Consider the following 19,563-nt stretch of genomic DNA (forward strand, 5'->3'; position numbering starts at 1 on the left):
AGACGTTTCTGCTGCTTCAACTCTGAGCAGCTTTAATCTGAGCTGCTGTTAACGGCTGATTTCTGAAGCTGCTGACTGTGATGAACTTCTCCTCCGCAGCAGAGGGACGTCCCGGTCTTCTGTCCTGGATCAGTCCTCATGAGAGCCAGTTTCATCAGAGCTTTGATGGTTTTGGTGACTGATCTTGAACCTCTCTGGACGGACTGACCTTCACGTCTTAATGATGGACGTCGTCTCTCTTTGGTCGAGCGTTTCTCGTCATAGAATGGATTCCTGCAGTAGTTGAATGGAGCTGTTCACTGTAAACCAACACTCCCTCTGCACGACACCTGATGCTCTCAGACTCATTGAGAAGGACGGACGTTCCACCAATGACCTTCGCACACGTCTCACCTGTTACCTGAATCAGTCCAGGTGACCACGTCACGAAGCAGCCGAGAGAAGGAGCACAGAGAGCGAAGCTGCGTCGAAGCTGAAGGAGGCTCAGAGAGAGGAGTCTGAAACATGTCCACCTCCTTCACTCTGTGACACAGTCCCACACGTGTCCTCTCACAGTTCTGACATCATCAGTGTTCACGTACAACACAGAAAATACTACAGAGACAGAAGAAAGGGGGACAGACGCTGTGTCCAAACCTCTGCCTGGGTCTGTTTATGATAAATCACATTTTAGACAGAATTCAAAGATTTACAAAATGAATTAAAACTCCAGACTGCGATCCTCAACAGTCTGATCCGGATCAGTCGGGCTCAGATCCACACAGAGCACCAACAAACAAGAAAAATGTTGTCCCGTTACCTTGGTAACCAGCTGGTCCAGTCTGCCGAGCGTGACGGTGGACAGTCCTTCATGGTGCAGGACAGACACCAGACCAGAAGAGTCTCCACGAGCCAGACAGTCCTCAATCTGCACCTCCAACTGAGACACACGCACACGCACGCACACACACACACACACACACACACACACACACACACACACACAATAAACCAAACGTCATTTCATTTCAGAAATGAATCAGTCATCAGAGATGAAGAGTCTGTCTGTCTGTCCAAGCCTCCTCCTTTCCTTCCTTCCTTCCCTCCTTTCCTTCCTTCCTTCCTTCTCTCTGTCCCTCCTTGATTGAAGTTTTGTTGCTTCAAAGTGTGAAAGAAACTCATGATGTGACTAAATGAGGTTCTGTCATGGTTAAACTCAGCAGAAAGATTCAGGAAGATTCAGGAGAGATGAGGAGGATTCAGGAGGACTGAGGAGGATTCAGGAGGACTGAGGAGGACTGAGGAGGATTCAGGAGGACTGAGGAGGACTGAGGAGGATTCAGGAGGACTGAGGAGGATTCAGGAGGACTGAGGAGGATTCAGGAGGACTGAGGAGGACTGAGGGTTGATTTCTGCCTGATGTGACTCTTTTGGGCCTGAGCAGCAGCTGATGGACTGACGTCACTTCGTGCAGACGGGCAGCAGGGGGCGCTGCAGGCCGCGCTGTGCGACAGACCGCGTGGACAAAATCAAAGCCATAAACTTTATTTCTGCACAGTTCAAAGTGCTGAACTGAAAGGAAATCAATACAAACACGTGATGACACACAGAAAGCAAGAGAAAAATGATGAAATAAAAGAAAGTTTTCTCTTTGAATCTGATCGATTCTTGACTTCAGACTCGTTTCTGATTCGTTTTCATGTTTTCAGATCAGCCTGAAGTTCAGAGTCAAACGGATCAATAAGCTTTCATCACGTTTCATTCAATGAACAGCTGATTCACAATCAATCAAACAGGAAACCGATCAGTTCAGGCCGAAGCAAAACCAAAAAAATCAATCATTTCTGCTCAGTCATTGATAAATCAGTAAGTTCATTTACCATCGTGTCTCCTCTCTCAGTGTGTCCGGAGCGCGCACAGCCGCGCGCACAGCTGCTGTTAATTAACTGATGAGCTTCGATTCAGCCCGAGTTTAATGAAGTGACATGAATGAATGAATGAATGAATGAATGAATGAATGAATACATGCATGAATACATGCATGAATGAAGAACGTCACACTTCGTCTTTTCACTTCGGACATTAATGAGAAAAATTAACAAATGTAGTCTTCAGTTTAACTAAAGTCCGTTTTAACAAATCCACCAGGGCTGGACAAATGAATGGAAACGGTCACGGCCTACAATACATGAACATGAACATGAAGGAGGTTCGTAAGAACTAAAAATGAGGAGAATAGAGAAGATCTGGATAAAAATCTTTTCAGTAAGGAGAAAAATCTAATGATTGAAGATTTTTTATGTTTTGGATCTTAAAGAAAATTCAGAGCAAAGAAGACCCTGAAACGTTTTCAGCTGAATTGAATTTACTGATTAGAAAACTTACATTTTAATCACTTTTAATAATTAATGTAATTCCTGCATTAATTTTCACCTGAAATGAAAACTTGTTTGATTAGTGATCCATCAAATTTGAATTTGAACGAAAAAATATGGATTTTAAGGAACAAATAAAGAAGTTTTATAACTTTGAAAATCAGTTGATCTACTCAGAAAATTAGATTTCATTTTCTTCTTTGAGCCCAAATGTGGGTCATCATGTTCATTAAGATAAGATAAGATAAGATAAGATAAGATAAGATAAGATAAAGATTTTATTGATTCCACATCTGTGAAATTAAGAAAAAAATAACACAGACAGACAGGTGAGCGGACAGACAGGTGAACAGTTCTTCAGGTAGAAGCTGACGTCCTCTCGTCCTCTAATTGATGACTAATGAGTTTGTTTGTTTTAGGAGAAACAGCGAAGTGTTTACACAACACACACACACACACACACACACACTCTCACACACACACACACACACACACACACTCACACACACACACACACACACACACACACACACACACACACACACCTGCTCACCTGTGTGTGTGTGTGTGTGTGTGTGTGTGTGTTTCCCTGAATCAGCGAGTTTTAAAACCTGAAACATTAAAAACATGAAGAGTCATTTCAACTTTCACTCTCTCTCTCTCTCTCTCTCTCTCACACACACACACACACACACACACACACACACACACACACACACGTTGCTGAATGATCATTTTGTGTTTACTGTTTATTTAATAATAAATGTAATAAATGTCATTGAGCAGAAATATCAGCTGATTTTTTTTTTTTTTTTTTGGAATGATCAATGCAAAAGAATGTTTTTTTTAATATGGAACCGCCGTGACGTCATCAGGACGTCACTGATGTTTCCATGATCAGAAACAATGATCAGCTTCAGACTGATCAATAATCGCATCGATAGTCGTACTTGGTGATAAATAATCAGCCCTCCTCCCCCCTCCCCCCTCCCCGTGCTGTGAGCTCGCGCCTGTCTCACCTGTTCACTCACTTCGTACCTGAGACTCACCGGAGCAGCTCGCGCTGTCGGAAGGAGCTTTTTAAAGTTTCAGCTTTTTCATGAAACTTCACAAACGAACCAAAAACTGTGATCTGCTTCCGGTTTGAAGCGTTTCACATTAAAACTTTCTTTTTCTTTGTTTTGTCAGAACTGATCTGAGGTCAGATCTGAGAGTCCGTTTTTACTGGCAGTCTTCTGTTTCACCTGAGCCTGAGGGATCCGGATCAGGGCCGTCAAGAGGACTGACCAGGACCAGGACCAGGACCAGGATCGGGACTAGGAGGATGTCCCGGGCGGAGGAGCGCGAGGAGACAGACTGCGTGTGTTCGGTCGGGATGAAGTTCACGTGGGACATCAACGACCCCAAACTGCCGCAGGTAACCTGATCAGTAACTGATCGATACATACACTTAGCTCGAGGCGGGAAAAATCGATGAGATCAATGAGGTTATTTCACTGTCCAATCATTTCGATTTTAAGCACAGAGACGCAGAGAGGAGTTCATTTAGCAAAATAATCCTTCACCCGACACGCGCTTCATCCAGCGCCGATTCTTAAATCCACCGAAAGTTAAACGGAGTTTGGTTCCAGCTGGAAAACACGATGAAGCGACACGACAGAAAACATTCAGAGACAAATGAAATGTGGAGGAAAAAGTGAAATCAGGGCTGATATTTAAGGAAAACTGTTTTCGGTTTACGGGTTTGAGGAAACGGGCCGAAATTCTCTGGAAGGGAGTTCCCAGAAATCCTGATGTCTCATTTATTAACAATAGTAATAATAGCAACAGTAAATAGTAATAATATTTATTCAGAAAACAGAAAATTTCACTGAATCAAACAATTTGGGATTTTCGTAAATATTCAAAAAAGTGAACAGAGTTTGGTGAGAGACTGACGTTTATCATTTCTCTACGAGAAAGAGGAGTTTAGATAATAAAAATAATCACCTTCTTTCTTCAAAATAATAATAAAAAAAAATACCTCTGTTCACTGTAAGCGTCACCTGTAGCACCTTTGTCCAACTGGACCAGAAATCTGCGTTCTGGCTCTGAGTCTTGTCCTCTCCTGTCCTGAACCTTGTTATGTATGAAAATCTCATGCGTACGTCGCTTTGGATAAAAGCTTCTGTCAAAAGACTCATTGTAACTGAAATTTTAATTTTGAGGAAAAAAAAAACAAAAAACTTGAAATTAAATGTTTTTTTTGTTTTTTTTTTTTAATCCAAAATCTTTAGAAACGAGACGGTGAAGAAGCTTTTTAACAACACTCGAAACACAATAAAGGGAAATCAAATTTACAAGAAATCCAACTTCAGCAGTTCAGTGAAGAAGTCTGATGTCAAATATTGTCGTTTTTAAGGTTTTTAAAGGTTTTTAAATGCTCAGCGTCGGCACTTTGTTTGTGGTCACAGTCATCATTTCTCCTGATTCTCGGCCTTCGCGTCCTCGTGCTTTACTTTAAAGAAAGATTTTACTAACAATATTTGAAATTTAGAATAAAATGATTTTTTCCCCTCATGTTAATAAAACATTCCCGTTTTTCTTCAGTCATTTCATGTTGGATTAGTTTTATATAAAGTCGATTTTAGTAATAATGTGTTTGATTGATTTTAGAGCTCAGCAGACTCCAGTCTTCCACTAAAGTAGAATTTTTAGATATTTAAGAAAATGTGAAAATGTTACCTTTGAACTGTTTAGTTGTATTTCCTTCCTGTGTGCATGTTTTGAATCTGGACTCTTGACTTCATGTTTGTGAAATCCTGCTCTGACAGCAACAAACTGAATGAAAAATAGGCAAAGAAAAAAAAATATAAATAAATAATAAATAATTGTCAAGAAAATTCCATCATGAGTCCAACGTCCTCCAGCAGAACCTGAGGAATGAAGGACAAGTTCTATATGCAGACTCATGCTGTCAAAAGACAAGACAAAGACAAAGACACAGTTCAGACATGAGCAGAAGAAAATCAAATCTGTCCTGTTCTGTCCTGTCCTGTCCTGTCCTGTCCTGTCCTGTTCTGTTCTGTTCTGGTCTGGTCTGGTCTGTTCTGTTCTGTCCTGTCCTGTCCTGTCCTGTCCTGTCCTGTCCTGTCCTGTTCTGTTCTGTTCTGGTCTGGTCTGTTCTGTTCTGTCCTGTCCTGTCCTGTCCTGTCCTGTCCTGTCCTGGTCTGTTCTGTTCTGTTCTGTTCTGTCCTGTCCTGTCCTGTCCTGTCCTGTCCTGTCCTGTCCTGTTCTGGTCTGGTCTGGTCTGTTCTGTCCTGTCCTGTCCTGTCCTGTCCTGTCCTGTCCTGTTCTGGTCTGTCCTGTCCTGTCCTGTCCTGTCCTGGTCTGTTCTGTTCTGGTCTGGTCTGTCCTGTCCTGTCCTGTCCTGTCCTGTCCTGTCCTGGTCTGGTCTGTCCTGTCCTGTCCTGTCCTGTCCTGTCCTGTCCTGTCCTGTCCTGGTCTGTTCTGTTCTGTCCTGTCCTGTCCTGTCCTGTCCTGGTCTGTTCTGTCCTGTCCTGTCCTGTCCTGTCCTGTCCTGGTCTGTTCTGTTCTGTTCTGTCCTGTCCTGTCCTGTCCTGTCCTGGTCTGTTCTGTTCTGTTCTGTCCTGTCCTGTCCTGTCCTGTCCTGTCCTGTCCTGGTCTGTTCTGTTCTGTTCTGTTCTGTCCTGTCCTGTCCTGTCCTGTCCTGTCCTGTCCTGGTCTGTTCTGTCCTGTCCTGTCCTGTCCTGTCCTGTCCTGTCCTGTCCTGGTCTGTTCTGTCCTGTCCTGTCCTGTCCTGTCCTGTCCTGTTCTGTTCTGTCCTGTCCTGTCCTGTCCTGTCCTGTCCTGTCCTGGTCTGTTCTGTCCTGTCCTGTCCTGTCCTGTCCTGTCCTGTTCTGGTCTGGTCTGGTCTGGTCTGTTCTGTTCTGTCCTGTCCTGTCCTGTCCTGTCCTGTCCTGGTCTGTTCTGTCCTGTCCTGTCCTGTCCTGTCCTGTCCTGGTCTGTTCTGTTCTGTTCTGTCCTGTCCTGTCCTGTCCTGTCCTGGTCTGTTCTGTTCTGTTCTGTCCTGTCCTGTCCTGTCCTGTCCTGTCCTGTCCTGGTCTGTTCTGTTCTGTCCTGTCCTGTCCTGTCCTGTCCTGTCCTGTCCTGGTCTGTTCTGTCCTGTCCTGTCCTGTCCTGTCCTGTCCTGGTCTGTTCTGTCCTGTCCTGTCCTGTCCTGTCCTGTCCTGTCCTGTTCTGTTCTGGTCTGGTCTGGTCTGGTCTGGTCTGTTCTGGCCGCCCTCTGTTTGCTCGCGTGTGCGTGCATGTGTGTGTGTGAAGCAGCTGACTCGACTCTTCTCTGTTGTTGCTCAAACAGTAAAAACTGTTTTTTATATTGTTTTCAGTGAAACCAAATATCAAACTGAGGTCAAACAGCTGATCCAGAATCAGCTCTCACGCTGATCAATATCTCTGATTGACTGAGACGTCTGCGTGCATAAAGGTGAAGCTACAGATGGTTTAATGACGATTCATTCGTCCTTTTCTCTCTTTGAAGGTGCTTTCAAAGCGTCATGAGGAGATTTTGATCTGATGTGTTTAAAGAGTTTATTCCTGCAGCACGTAATCAATCAATCAGTGAATTGATTGACTGTATCACTGCTGGGAAAGACACATCTCATTCTGTTGTGAGTGAGCTGATGTGACCGACGACCCAGTTTATGAACCACCCGGCCTGTTGTCGAGTCCCGAACCAGAGGCTGAGAAACGCTGTGAAAACCAATGAAAACTGATTCAGATTCAGTTCTCATTTCTTTACAGTTTGTTGTGTTTGTTGCGTTGCTCAACCTGCGGGTCGGGGCCCTCCGAGGGTCCCAACTCAACTAACGGTCAAACCAGATCTGAAACAGCTTTAACAACGTTCTCCTCCTCAAACTGAACTCAGATCAGCCGAGGGAATACTCAGAACATCAGGTGATGAATTCAGGATACGACATGAAAGTGAGGCAAAGAAGAAGACAGAACCAACTAACCTGTCTGCCTGTCTGTCTGCCTGACTGCTTCTCTGCTTGTCTGTCTGTCTGTCCCTCTGTCTGTCTGCAGGACACCAAGCAGTTCGACCCGTTCCAGGAGTGGACAGATGGCTATGTTCGCTTCATCTACAGTGGTGAGAAACGTTTCTGATTAATCTGTTTGAAAGACTGAAGCTAACGTGACCTGACGACACCCCGTCGTAGCGATGTGCGTCCATGTGATTGTCCAGGCGACTATCGCTGTTGCCTCACAGCGCAGCGTGCTTTGCTAGGATACCTTGTTAATGATCATCTCTCGCCATTTTGCTAAATGTCTGCTTGTTAAATCACACATGAGGGAGAAGAAGAAGAAAACGTTTCTCTAATAACGTCACGAACTGTGTGTGCATGGAATAAGTACGTAACTCAAAGAACAAAACCACCAAACGGTTTCTTGTTCTAAAGTCAATCTACGAGACACGTTGTTGTCATGACAGCGTTGATTTTAGCTAACTGTCTTTTCGTTTTTAGCTGAAGATAAGAACGCTCAGAGACATCTATCCGGCTGGGCGATGAGAAACACCAACAACCACAACTGTCAGATCCTGAAGAAGTCATGTCTCGGCGTTGTGGTGTGTTCTCGAGGCTGCACGCTGCCCGACGGCTCCAGATTGCAGCTCCGACCAGCCATCTGTGACAAGGCCCGGCAGAAACAGCAGAGTAAGACAAACCACAATCTGTTAATGGTCCATGTGTGTCCCAGTTTACTGACTGGACTCTCTCTGTTTCAGAGAAGCTGTGTCCGAGCTGTAACGCCTCACTGGAGCTGCTGCCATGTCGCGGTCACAGCGGTTACCCTGTCACCAACTTCTGGAGGGTTGACGGAAAGGCCATCTTCTTTCAGGTCACAACCTTTACTCTTTACTGATTCTTCAATTTCAACAGACAGGCTAACATGCTATATGTGCTAACTTGGTAGAGCTGGGTAATGCTGCATATTTAGCAGCTAAAATAATCTCAAAATTCATGGCGCATCCTGAATAATAAATTAGTACTTGGACATCTAATTAAGTTTGAACGAGATCTAAACAGTTCTAAATCAGATCCTTAAACTTCAAGCATAAAAAATTCATTTTAAATCAGCCTGACAGTCTGAACAGGTTTAAACAAAGTCCAGGACATCTAAGAAGGTCTAAAGGTAACATAAGGCTCGACAGTCTGAAAGCACGTGTAAACCACGCTTACGTCTAAACAGTTTTAAAGTAATTTCTGAAAGCACAAAGAAATTTAAATAAGAATTTAAATAGAAATATTAACCCCTTGCAACTAAACCCCACCAAAACACCAGGACAGAGACCAGTCCACCTGAAAGACTAAATACAAGGACAGCAGTCTAATGTCTGCAGTCCAAAGCAGTGAGGATACACAGACCTGTTTATCAAGAAACTACACGGTCATTCAACATGGACCAACACCAACCTGAAGACCAGCTCTTCAGGTCAGGACCCAGAAGTCCACCTCCACCTGAAAGATAAGGGACAGTCATTGGAGGACAGAAGCAGACATACTGTGGACAGAGAGGACAGATGGCTTGACAGAGGAGTCAAGGAGGCTGTTTAAAAATAGAGAAACCACTTGTCAACCGAGGAGGAGGTCTACAACACCTCTTATTCTCCACCTACAAAACTGCCCTCACATCCCTTCACAGGAGATTTAACAAGTAGACGTAGAAGACAAGAAGACTCTTTCACACCTGGCCTCAGGTGACTCCAACCTTCCAACACCTGCTGTCACACAGCCAGGAGCACTAACGAACAAGGTATTATCAATGACCTCAATAACAACCCCACAGAGGTTAAAAATGAGCCTAAAATATCTGTCCAAGGCAGACCCAAAGTAAACTGGTAGCTGTTCTTGAACCACGTGGAGTCCCTGCATGGTTTTGGTCTATTTTGAAAGGTAACACTCTGATCTTTCATCTTCAGCAGTCAGAGTCAATTACTGTAAATGAATACAAGTTTGAACACACTGAAGGAAACCTGTTGTGTTATATAATGTTATCGATCAGTGGATCACTGTGAAAGTTCATTGGTGAGTTGCTTCAGTTTATAATCGCTTGTTCCTTTGTTGTTGGGATTCACTGTACCTGCTGTTGCAATTGTATCTTGAAATAATTTCCCTCAATCAGGTAGTTTTCCAAAGACGTATGACAAGAGTAAAAACTTAAATGTTTTGCTATAACCAAACATTGGAACTAAATGTACATTAAAATCAAACATACATATTCATATGTCCTTAACTGTTGTAAACAGGTGGCGTTTGTTCTTACTTCAGTCCTTTGAATATCTAGACCTCTAGACTTTATTTCAGTTATTTAGTAACAAGGTGTGGTTATTTAAGAAAAAAATCCAGAGAGGCGGCCTTCAACATTCAGGGAGAGGTGTACCCAGGGACCTCGATACCTCCCTTGAAGCTTCAACACATCTGCTGATTGGGCAGGCCATCACTGAAACGCAGCGTGGGACTCCCTGATTCCATTCTGTGAGCGTTAACCTTCACTTCAGTAGCTATATCTTCACCCCCACACCTCTGTGCTACAATCAACTCCTCAGTCCTGCAACTGCAAAACCATCCTCCCTGGTTTTCAATATCACCAACTGGATTCAACAGCCAACAGTACCGAGATACACAAGTAGACCTTCTTCTCTGCTAACTGGGTGAACCTGACAGTATGCACAAGTAGACACCAGATACGGGAAATGAAACTTTTTAAGCAGTCGAAACATTTTCCAGTGTAAACAGATTTATGCCAAATCAACTAGATTTTGATTGTGTGGACAGGTTTAAACCAGATTCTGAAGGTCTATTGACTAAATTATTTCTTGTTTTTTCTCAGGCTAAAGGCGTTCATGATCATCCTAGACCAGAGTCTAAATCTGAAACTGAAGCCAGAAGAAGTTCAGTGAAGAGACGAGTCAGCTCACCGCCGTTCACGCCCAAGAGACGACTCATCGAAACACAGGTCGGCAACAACAAACAACAGCAGCAGTTTACTAACGGATTTGTTAATTGTTTGTTTGTTTACTTGTTGGTTTTATCTATTTCAGGCTCTGGGCCCCGCCCTCCTCTCCTGTGTCGATCCATCAGACAGGATCTCCTTTATCGAGCCGAATTTCCCACAGCATTACCCAGCATTCCAGAGCCCAGAGCCCTACTATAACCCCCATAATGCACTAGGGGATGCCCCGGCAGCACTTCAGAAACCAGCCAATCCCAGGCTTTACATGGGCAGGCCCGGCTATGAGTTCCAGGGATACCTGACTTCACCTTCATATCCCATGGCCTCTGACCTCTGTGACCCCAGGTCAGCCTCACACACACTCTAAGTAAGGTCCTGGCAATGTAAACAGGTCCAAACCAGATTCTGAACCAGTTTAGATGCTAAAAAGCGTTACATCATGGATCATGGACTTTTACAAAGGTTTAGACCAGTTCCTTAACAGGTTAAACAGATCTTGGTAGCATAAACAGATCTGAATCAGATTTTAGATTCCAGTAATCTGAACCACATATTGACAGTCTAAACAGGTCTCAACTAGATCCTGGTTTGTGTGCAGGGTGGCCCCGGTCCTGGGTTCCTCCTCTTCCTCCACCTCATCCTCGGCTCCTCTTTCCTCCTCATCCTCCTTCGACCCCCAGACAAAGCCTCCTTCGGGCTGGAAGGACCTACTGAAGAACTCTGCCCCCTACGGCGACAACCACCACTACTACAGTGCAGAGTACCCCTGCCGTTACCCCAGCAATACCCCAGGGTCCCCTGCAGCCCTTCAAACCATCATCACCACGACAACCAAGGTCAGTATAGTTCATCAGGAGGGTCCAACTGCAGACCTTAGATATGAGGGCCAAGGATTGGGAGCCAATGAGAAGTGAGTAATGTCTTCAGGAGTGTCACTTCCTTTAGGGTCACCAGGTATATCTATGTGGACCCTAGAGAAACATAGACACCTCACACATGGAGGCCCTACTGTCTTCTCATTGGCTGGAAGACTTCTGTCCCAAGCTGTGAGAATTGCAGTTGGACAATTCCAGTTTGTAGGTGACCGTGGTCCAAAGGCATAGCAACAATAGCTAAAGAGAGGAAGGGGCCAAACCTATCATATCTGTCATATTAATACTCCAGAATAATTATCATTGATCCTCCTCCTCAGGTCTCCTATCAGCCCTGTCCAAAGCCTCCTGCGGCACTCCCTTCCTACCAGTCATGTCCTAAACCTCCTGCTGGCCTTCCAGCCTACCAGCCCTGTGTTCCCCCCAAACCTCCAGGCCTCCCCGGCTGCTCCTCCCTGATGGATGACACCTCCTCCTCCTCATACTCCACCGAGGTGAAGGTCATGGAGGAGTCAGGCGGAGTCATCAAGTCTCTATCGTTTCAGCCCGAGCCTCTGCAGGCCAAAACAGAACGAGCTGATGGCTATGACTACCGCTACACCTACCCCAACACGTACCGCTATGATGATTACTGACGCAGCACTATCCTCACCGCCATTACCACGGCTACTGTTACCATGACTACTGCTATGTGTGCCACATCACGTACCAATATGACAACAACTGACACAGTATTATTTCAATTGCTGTTACTGTGACGACTGATACTAGTGCTACTACTATGAGAAAAACAAAGGCCAGTACCAAAACAGATACTTTGATTACAACAAACAGTACAATAACTACTGAACGATGTGTTGAACTACTGTGACTGGATGGTTCAGGTGCTGAGAGGATGTGGATTATCAGGACTAAACTCAAAGTGAACTAAACCTTTGGTCCACAAGAATGTTTCTGAAGACATTTCATGGAGTACTATCATGATCCCAAAGGAAACTCCCTGCTGCCGTTTTCCTCCAGCAAGCCTTTCAGGACACACAGTGAAAACTTTGTACACAAGACTGGAATGAAACTGGCCAAGTCTAACCAGGATCTCAAAATCCAGGATTCTGATAGACATAAAATCCTTAACAGGAGGCCTAGCTTGGTGTTTCTGGAACTTTCAGCTATGTCTCATGGCCTTCCTCAGTGAATGGAGCTGCAGTTGTCATTTAATGGTTTTGTCTGTTGTCAGATGAGCTTAGTGTTACTTTTGTTACGGGTGGGTGTATTTGGGGTGAAGATGGTCTCTGCAGTCAGACGAGACATCATGTGAGTGAGGTGTGTCACTTCCTGTTGGGACCCCAGGAATGAGGTGTGTCACTTCCTGTTTGGACACCAAGAGTGAGGTGTGTTGAACCTGAGCAATTCCGTCCACTGAGGACGGCCATGAGGTGTGGCTGAAAGCTTCAACGACACCAAGTAAGTGAACTTTTGGGGGAATTTTAGCCAAACTGTTTCCAAAGTCAAGTATGGACTTTGAAGCTCGGGAATCAGTTATTTTGATGTTAAACCACCAATGACCTCAGAAAGAACCAGGTCTTTATTTCTAATGTTCTCTGTTTTATATTTGAAGATATTTTAGTAAGAAGCCTCCATGTGTTCAGATGTTTGTTAAAAATATGAAATATTAGATCAACTCCAAAGATTTGTTTTAATGTCACTGCATTCAGAAAGTATTTTGAACCTGTCAAATGTTTGTTGTTCGAGTTATTTATTGATCGGTCAGACTTCCCTCCAACATGAAACTGAACTGGACTCGACTAGACTAAAACAGTTCTTGACTGAAGAGATCTGTGAGGGAAAACGATGTGAAAATTATTCTGTCTGAACTCTCACATTAAACAAACTGTTGTACAGACTCTTGTTGTCTCTTTACTTTAGTGTTAACAGATAATAAAGCAGAATCTAAAATTACACTGATGAGTTTAACAAAAAAGATGAAGGAACAAGAATTTAAATGATGTAAATTTAAAGCTAGAGGAATTAAAAAAACTGTTGTGACATCCCATCAACAGCATGTTTGAAGAGCTGCAGTCTGAGGTAAACTTACAGTATGTTGTTGTATCTTCTCCCATTTTTCTGTCCGACAGTCCACACTGTGAAACCTTGATTCTCATTTAAAATTGGATTTTAAGTGAAAAGACTGATGTGAAAGACATCATGTGTCTCTCACTGAAGTTTGCCTTTCAGCAGTTTGATAGATACATAAATACAGAACTCACTTCCCATCCCATAGCTTGCCCTGGTATTTTCTTATGTCTATATTCGTAAGAAAATGAACTATGAACAATATTCTCGAGTGTTTCTCTAACCCTAATGCACAAATCAGTGTTATACGCCTTAGTTAAAATGAAAACCCACATGAACAATTGAGATTGGTCGTTATTAACTAAACCTTTTACTAGTGTGTAAACTAAATCACCATTAATGATTTAATCAGGCTGTGAGCTAATCCTGATAGTCTTTCATCCTAACCACTGATGCTCACACCTTTTGCCAATGCCTATATTGCTAGCAAACTGATAATGCTAATCACTAGCAGTGATACATCCCAGTCTACATGTCAAGTCAAACAAAAAGAATTACAACCAAACAAATGTTTATCATGTTTCCAAGAGTTTATAGGTCAACTATATTTGGCTGAACATGCTTCATGCATGTACTATAACTGCTGCGTAAACCAGTCTTCAACCCAAACTGTAAAGTTCAGCACAAATGTACTGTCAGACATTGAGACATCCTGCATCAAAAATCACTGCTGGATGAAACTAAGATCCAGATTGAGATCAGGAGGATGAAATATTAATCTGGCGAACACATGAGGTTGATATGAAATCACACAATGAATGGACTTCCAGCGGTGTTCCGGTCATCATGGTGTCAAGACCGTCCAAAGGTTGAACTGCGTCCTCTCCTGAGTCCAGAGCCTCAGAGTGAGAACCCTGCAGCAGAGGATCAAAGGGCTGGTGTTTGGACGTCGACTGGTTTCAGTCTGCATGAGTAATAAATGTTGTTTTGACAAGAACGCGTCAGGACAGGAGTCCTCTGCTGTCCTCAGTGTGAACCTTTAAAACCCTCAGACTGACTCCTCTTTCCTCCTGATCTCTTTCACTACCTTCCATTAAAATCACTTCTTCCTTTGCCCTTTTCCTCGGCTCACTCGTTACCTTTCCTTCAGTTTACATTAACATCCATCAGTACATAATTATGTTCAGTGTTCAGATGCTGGCAGACAGATTCAACCACCCACTCTGATCCGACACTCTAACAAACACAGGTGAGGCTATCGCACACTTAGAATCTGTTGGTAAAATAAAGTTCTAAACTTCGCTAAAGTTTTATGCTTCATCTAAATTTGGAAAATAAAAGTCTGGTTTACCACTGGAACGAGGATAAGAAATACAACACAACGCAGTGATACTGTTTCAAAATGGTTTGTTCCAGACAGTTGAGAACACCAGGTGAGTGTCAAATATGAGGTGAGAGTACCTGGTGAACGGCCTTGAGAGGATGGTAGTGCCCGATGAATTTCAAGCAACAAGTGACAGGTCACATGTGCCTGCGTCAAAGCACCAGCTAAGTGTCAAGCAATAGTAAGAGCACCAAGAGTGTCCAGATCCAGGTGAGAACATCAGGTGAGGTTCCAGCTGGAGCATGAAACAGGTTTCAGGTGAATGTCTGCCTTCAGGTGAGTGAGAGCACCTGAGTATCTAAGTGAGTATCTAGGTAAGTGTCCACCAAGTGAGTGTCCAGGATTGTGTCAAGTACCTCAAAAGAGCAGCAGCCGAGTGTGGAACACCAGGTGAGAGCACCTGCTCAATGTCCATCTCCAGGTTAGAGTACAGGTGGGAGTGTAATGCAACCTGAATTCTGTTTTTTATCAGCGTAATGTTGTCAGCACGTGTCATGAGAGATTGATGCTGAATGTGTTTGAAAATCATTCACTGTCAACATGTTTCATGACTTTCATGCATTGTAGCCTTTCAAGGACAGTGACACCTGTGTGACAGCAGCTTCTAACCTGTCTTTAGCTTCGCTAGTTGCTCTGTGGATGCTAATGTACATCAATCTCTCAGCCCACAGACTGAAACATCTCAACAACTGTTGGATGATTGTGATCAGAATCAGAATCAGAATCAGAATCAGAAAAAGCTTTATTGCCAAGTACGCTTTTACACATACGAGGAATTTTTTCTGGTGAAATTGGTGCATGACACATCTACTAAAATAAGAGCATGAAATATAACAGTTTAAATATATATACACAAGTCTGTTTTTTGTTGTTGCTATTTACCGGAAACACAGTCTGTTTTTCAGAAAGAAGTCCAAGTTGAGCGTTAATGTAACGCATAGAGTTATATGAAGTGTGGTTCAGAAATTCTGTTCCCATCAGGATGAACTCCAATGACTTTATTGATCCTCTTCATCTAGCGCCACCATCAGACTAATGTTAGCATGCTAACATGCTAAGATGGCGAACATACCAAACATTGCACCTGCTAAACATCAGCATGTTAGCATGGTCAGTGTGAACATGTTAGCATGCTGATATTAGCATTTCGCTCAAAGCTCCACTGTGCCACCAATATCCATGATACACAGTCCTGTCAGGTGCTTTATGAACATTTCAGATCACACCTGAAAAGTTCTGGTAGGTGTGACCTCAACTCTTTGACTTGTTTCCAGCCATTTTTTCAAAGGAAGTACTCTCCTCTGATAGGCTGATGTTGTAAATGTGTTTTCGTAGATCAGACTTGTGCGTAAAAGATGTTTTCAAGCTGCAGCAGCTCTTGGCTCGTCAGCCAACGCCTCACCTGTCTCTCACCTGTAAACCAGGTGAGCTGAGTACAGATAATCCTGAGCTGTGTAATTCTATCCTTTCACCAACAATCACCTCATCCCGTCTTATCTTTTTATCTTCTTTTTCTTCTTCTCTGCTGATCACATCGCTGTTTTTTCACACGCAAATCACTTCATCCTTCGGCTTCTTCTTCTTCTTCTCCGCTAAATAAATCATCCCGTCCGCTGACATGAGATACCTTTCCAAACAACGACACATCTACCCCCCATCCCTCCATCTGCCCCTCCATCCATCCATCCCCTCACTCTGATGTGGCTCCGCACTAATGGATGTTTTCAATTTGATGCTACATGGTCGTGATTTACAACAGACAGACAGACAGACAGAGGGCAAGACAGGAGATGAGCAAAAATGAATGGAAATAAAGTTTTCATAAGAATCTCACTGCATTTCAATTCTACAAAATGTTGCCGCTATGCCTGGCAGACACAGTGACAGGGGCGATGCTTCGCATCAAGCAGAGCTACATGAACTGCACAGAAATATGTTTTATTCCTCTGGAATAAAACAGTCTGTCACTGCAACTGCTGTCGCTGCATTCACACCTGAGCTGCAAGTGTCCCTCTCTAAAACACTAAAACACAAAAAACTCTGAAAGACTTCAAATAAAAAATGTCACTCCTTCTCATAAATCAATCAAACATGAAACAAATGTTAATGTCACTCAGTGGAACGTCCACTTCCTGAGGAGGTCATTGCCTCTGCTGTCCACCTCCATAAACCTCCATAAACCCACTGAAGAAATCATATTAACACTTAGCTAGCTAATGCTAGCTAATGTCTCTCATAATGTCAGCTATCATAGCCAAAGCTTGTTAATGTCAGCTATCAGAGCTAATGCTAGCTAATATCAGCTATCAGGACTAATGTTAGTTGGAACTTGTTTCAGTGCAAGTTTTTCCAAAGTCAAATTTTATTTTAAATGTCAAATACTGAAATCATTATTTTAGCCCCATAAGTATCAAAGTAAACCAGGTGCAGTTGTCATCTGTGGCTACACTGCAAGCAGAAGCCGCTGAATGCTAATTAAGCACATTCTAAAGGAGTTCATTTGAGAAAATGTAAACAAAAATAGACTTAAAATGGGGCTCAAGTTTTAGGCCACAGCTAACTTTATACATAACTATTGTTTACATAGCCCAAAGCATTATGGGAACTGAAGTTAAAACCAAGCAAGTTTCTACTCAACAAAATTAATTTAAAGAATAATAACAGGAGAGACAAAACCCATTAATGTTGATACTGAATTATTAATCTGTGTGGTGGAACTGTGGCAGTGAAGGTGTTTTCAATGCTGCTGTGACTGAACGTTTGACTGTCTGCAGACACAAAGAGCTGCAGCTGGAGAAGAGGCAGAGGATGGAGGGTGGAGGGTGGAGGGTGGAGGATGGATGTTGGAGGGTGGGGGGGCCCCTATAAACAAATAGCTGCTGTAGAAAGAAATGAAAATCATATCAGCTTCAAAAGCAAAACTTTGGAAACAAAGAAGAAACCAAACTACACTAATACACAGCACGTAATTTCAGTTTTGTATCATGTTGTGTGTTGTGTGTGTTGTTGTGTCATGTTGTGTGCCGTCTTATGTTGCGTGTTGGTGTCTTACAGGAGTGTGTTGATCGTGAGTGTTGGTCGTGCCGTGAGAAGTCTTATCAGCACAGGGCGACTCATAGAAATGTACTGTCTTCTTAAAGAGGCATGACAGTGCCGGTCTGATCTCTATCTGCTGGGCTCAGAGCATCGCGCTCTGATAGCATCTCTCAGCCCGATGATGTTTACAGCTCCCTGGAAAATCAGGATATTTTTGTGACTCAAAGGTTGATAAGAAGTTTAGCAGCTGGAGGATCTTTGAGGCATCGTTCTGAGAGCTCCAGGCTTCTTTAAACCGACGTGTTTCCAGAGTTCAAACAGGACGTTTGGTGACGACAGAGAGGGGAAGCCCATCGGATGTTTGTGAGCAGGCGAAAGGTTCAATCAACCCAAATCATTTTCTGGTCTATTGTAACAGAGGATAAACTGAGCCAATCATCTGTTAATTCATAACCATGTCCAATCAGACGTCTTCCTGAGGTGCCATCGCCCAGCGGGATGCTGGGAAACATCACCCAACCAGCAGCTGTTTATTTGAGTCCAAACCAGTCGTGCCTGTTGCTTTTTAATCTGTCTTTGTCCTCTATCTGTTCTCTACATCCGTCCGCCTCTCCCCTTTATCTCTTATTCATCTCTTCTTTATCTCTTCTTCATCTCTTCATCATCTCGCTGTCAGGACTCGAGCAAACATCACGTAGGCATGAAGACTGTCATGGCCGCCTGCCAGCAGCAACAGCAGCAACATGCTGGTAGCTTTGATGTCTCTTCAAAACAAAGCGATGCTGTGGAACCAATGGACAAGATGTGCCGCAACAATGCCGACCCTAACATAAACTAGACAGTCAGTCAAGAGCAGCAACAGAGACAGCAAGAGCAGCAACAGAGGCAGCAACAGAGGCAGCAACAGAGACAGCAAGAGCAGCAACAGAGGCAGCAACAGAGGCAGCAACAGAGGCAGCAAGAGCAGCAACAGAGGCAGCAAGAGCAACAGAGGCAACATCAGCAACAGAGGCATCAACAGAGGCAGCAAGAGCAACAGAGGCAGCAAGAGCAACAGAGGCAGCAAGAAAAGCAACAGAGGCAGCAAGAGCAACAGAGGCAGCAAGAGCAGCAACAGAGGCAGCAACAGAGGCAGCAACAGAGACAGCAAGAGCAGCAACAGAGGCAGCAACAGAGGCAGCAACAGAGGCAGCAAGAGCAGCAACAGAGGCAGCAAGAGCAACAGAGGCAACATCAGCAACAGAGGCATCAACAGAGGCAGCAAGAGCAGCAACAGAGGCAGCAAGAGCAGCAACAGAGGCAACATCAGCAACAGAGGCATCAACAGAGGCAGCAAGAGCAGCAACAGAAGCAGCAAGAGCAACAGAGGCAGCAAGAGCAGCAACAGAGGCAGCAAGAAAAGCAACAGAGGCAGCAAGAGCAGCAACAGAGGCAGCAAGAAAAGCAACAGAGGCAGCAAGAGCAACAGAGGCAACATCAGCAACAGAGGCAGCAACAGAGGCAGCAACAGAAGCAGCAAGAGCAACAGAGGCAGCAAGAACAACAGAGGCAACATCAGTAACAGAGGTAGCAACAGCAGCAACAGAGGCAGCAAGAAAAGCAACAGAGGCAGCAAGAGCAGCAACAGAGGCAGCAACAGAGGCAGCAACAGAGGCAGCAAGAGCAGCAACAGAGGCAGCAAGAGCAACAGAGGCAACATCAGCAACAGAGGCATCAACAGAGGCAGCAAGAGCAGCAACAGAGGCAGCAAGAGCAGCAACAGAGGCAGCAAGAGCAACAGAGGCAACATCAGCAACAGAGGCATCAACAGAGGCAGCAAGAGCAGCAACAGAAG

At 44.1% G+C, this 19,563-nt stretch overlaps 1 protein-coding gene across 1 annotated transcript; it reads left to right on the forward strand.

Moving 5' to 3' along the window:
* Positions 1–3,404: 3,404 nt before the first annotated feature.
* On the forward strand, positions 3,405–13,034 carry gcm2 (glial cells missing transcription factor 2). Its single transcript, XM_076761536.1, has 8 exons — positions 3,405–3,771; positions 7,440–7,503; positions 7,880–8,068; positions 8,140–8,252; positions 10,245–10,370; positions 10,456–10,712; positions 10,966–11,203; positions 11,560–13,034. The coding sequence occupies exons 1-8, from the start codon at positions 3,679–3,681 to the stop codon at positions 11,872–11,874; spliced, it is 1,395 nt and encodes a 464-aa protein (XP_076617651.1). The 5' UTR covers positions 3,405–3,678; the 3' UTR covers positions 11,875–13,034.
* The last annotated feature ends 6,529 nt before the right edge of the window (positions 13,035–19,563 follow it).

Source organism: Chaetodon auriga, chromosome 21 (genome assembly GCF_051107435.1).
Source record: "Chaetodon auriga isolate fChaAug3 chromosome 21, fChaAug3.hap1, whole genome shotgun sequence".
NCBI lineage: Eukaryota > Metazoa > Chordata > Actinopteri > Chaetodontiformes > Chaetodontidae > Chaetodon > Chaetodon auriga.